General features: G+C 32.2%; 1 protein-coding gene across 1 annotated transcript in view; it reads right to left on the reverse strand.

The window, feature by feature from the left end:
- The window catches only part of cdk14 (cyclin dependent kinase 14), a 122,569-nt gene that overhangs the window by 75,139 nt on the left and 44,752 nt on the right, over positions 1-2,678 (reverse strand). Inside the window, exon 7 of the mRNA XM_016466858.1 lies at positions 588-708. Coding sequence (XP_016322344.1) covers positions 588-708 — 121 coding nt within the window. The remainder of the gene's footprint in view (positions 1-587; positions 709-2,678) is intronic.

The following is a 2,678-nucleotide window of genomic DNA, read 5'->3' on the forward strand; positions in this document are numbered from 1 at the left end:
CCTCACATCTCTTGCAAAATGAAGCACTGCATTCAAAATATCACAAACACATCTCAAAAGCAAACATTTGCAAACACCATTGCCGTAATATTAATTTCTGTTAGATTTTTGAGTGTTACATAGAGAATTGTGTGTTGTGTTTTGCAAAAAGTGTTTTATGAAATTGAATTCTAAGGTAGAGAATCAGTGTATGGTTTTGCAGATTTGGTGCGTGCTTCTGCTGTTTGAGTGTCAGCTTTCAGAAACAGTGCAACAAGAAAAGATTTTGTGTGTAAGCAGTTGAAAAAACTGTAAAAAAAATAAAGAGAATCTTTATAAAACAATTTTTGCCTCCCACTGTCATAGTGCATGCACCTCACTAAATGTTTCTCTATTTCTCTGAAAACAATCATTTTTTTCTCAGGTTTTATTTTCAGGACATTTAGATATTTTAACTGCAAAACAAGAAAAAATGCTTTTTGCACTGCATTGTTGAGTTGCATGGGTGTGCACTTTTAAGTGCACTACACAGTGTGATGTTGAGTTGCAGTATGGGAGCAAAGGATGTGGTTTTGAGTGTGATGGATGCAGAGATGATGGAGACTCACCACATGTCCAGACAGGTGGAGTAGTCTGTGGATCCCAGCAGCACGTCTGGAGGACGATACCAGAGCGTCACCACTTCATTAGAGTATGTGTGGCTGGGGACCGACTTCGCACGGGCCAGACCTGCACCAAACACACACACACACACACACACACACTTGTCACTTTGAATAAAAGCATCTGACAAATGCATTATTGTAAATATCACAGTGACAGTCATGGGCTAAACTGAGCCTTCAGTTCAAAAAGAACAGAAAATGATTGTCTGTCAATCCCAGTTTTGTTTGATCCACTCCATGTTTTGTCTCTATTTAGTGAATGTACTCACTCAAAAACACCATTGAAGTTCATTACATTAAATATTATGCCACCATCTTTTATCTATGCATCTTTAAAAAAAAAAAAAAAAGAATGAAAATTCAGCTTTCCATCACAGAAATAAATTATATTTTAAAGTATATTAAAATAGAAAACCGTTAGTTTTATTATTAACAGTTTTTTCGGTATTTTGATCAAATAAACGCAGCCTTGAGGAGCAGAAGATATGCAAATATAATAATTTCATAAAATATACAACTATCATGACATATTAAAGTACATAAAAATATAGAATAATATTATATATTAACATGAAAAATATACTACCATGATATATATCATGATTTTTTTTGTTTTTTTACATAAAATACACAAATATCATGAAATAATACAACATGATATTATATTTGTATATATTTATACGTGGTGCCCAAAATTGTTAGAACACTTGGCATATTTAAGAACATTTAAGAGCTACCATCTGCATGTTTCATGAACATTATGAAATTAAATTATGTTTTGGAGGCAAAAAAAGGTCAATATTTTCAAATCCGTCAGGTGTTCTAATAATTTTGGCCACCACTGTATATGCTAAAATATAAGGATATTTGTATATTTTTACGATATTATATTTGTATATCTGTATATATGTTAAAATACATGAAAAATATGCAACTATTACAATATTTTAATATATAGAAATATACAAATATATCATAAAAATATACAATCATATTTTAACAAATATACATATAATATACATATATTTAAACTAGTGCTGTCAATCCATTAAAAAAATAACTAATTAATAGCAAATTTTTTCTGAAATTAATCGCTATCAATTTTAACATTTATTAGACTACTTAAAATAACTTCCAATTTGAGTGAACTTCACATAAACCCATTATAATAAATGTCACATTTACCTGTGCCCTTCAGCAAGTAGGAAATATACAAAAATGGAATAAATTTATCAAACACTAAATTCTAAATTAAATATAGATGAATCCTTAAAGCTACAAAAGTTATTGATTTCCTCTTTTTTTTTTTTAATCCTTGATTACCAGACATCACGGCAGCTGGTTATTAGGTTTTTTGTCTGCTGTCCCTTTAAGAGCTGCCAATGCTAAACGTGACGTGGATCTGACACACATCTCTTTACCTATTGTGACCCACTTCAGTTCTTAAAGTCTCTACTATTGAGTTGAATCGGGTGTGTATCATATAACAAATACATACACGCACAGTTTTAAGGCAGCTTTAATTGCCTTTTATGGTAACTTCATGACTTAACTGATGACATAATTACGACATTGCATGCTCGTAGTTTCTTTTGCGATTTGATATGAAAAGATACAGGCTACAAGCGCGCGCCGGCGCATTTGTGGTGCAATTGAAGAGCGAGCCTTTAGAGCCTAAATATTTTTACCGCGTTAAACTGAAAAAATTAATCGCTAATTTTGACAGCACTAATTTAAACATAAAATACACAAATATCATGATGTTATATTTGTATTTATTTATATATGTTAAAGGAGAGATATTATGCCCCTTTTTACAATATGTAATATAAGTCTCTGGTGTCCCCAGAATGTATCTGTGAAGTTTCAGCTCAAAATACCCCACAGATCATTTATTATATAAAATGCTTATTTTGCGTGGAAGCAGAAACGCGCTGTTTTTCGTGCCTGTCTCTTTAAATGCAAATGAGCTGCTGCTCTCCGCCCCCTTTTCCAGAATAGAGCTGCGCCATTACAGCTCGGACCTGCTAAAAA

The sequence above is a fragment of the Sinocyclocheilus anshuiensis genome, unplaced genomic scaffold (assembly GCF_001515605.1).
Source record: "Sinocyclocheilus anshuiensis isolate Anshui unplaced genomic scaffold, SAMN03320099.WGS_v1.1 scaffold480, whole genome shotgun sequence".
Taxonomy (NCBI): Eukaryota; Metazoa; Chordata; class Actinopteri; order Cypriniformes; family Cyprinidae; genus Sinocyclocheilus; species Sinocyclocheilus anshuiensis.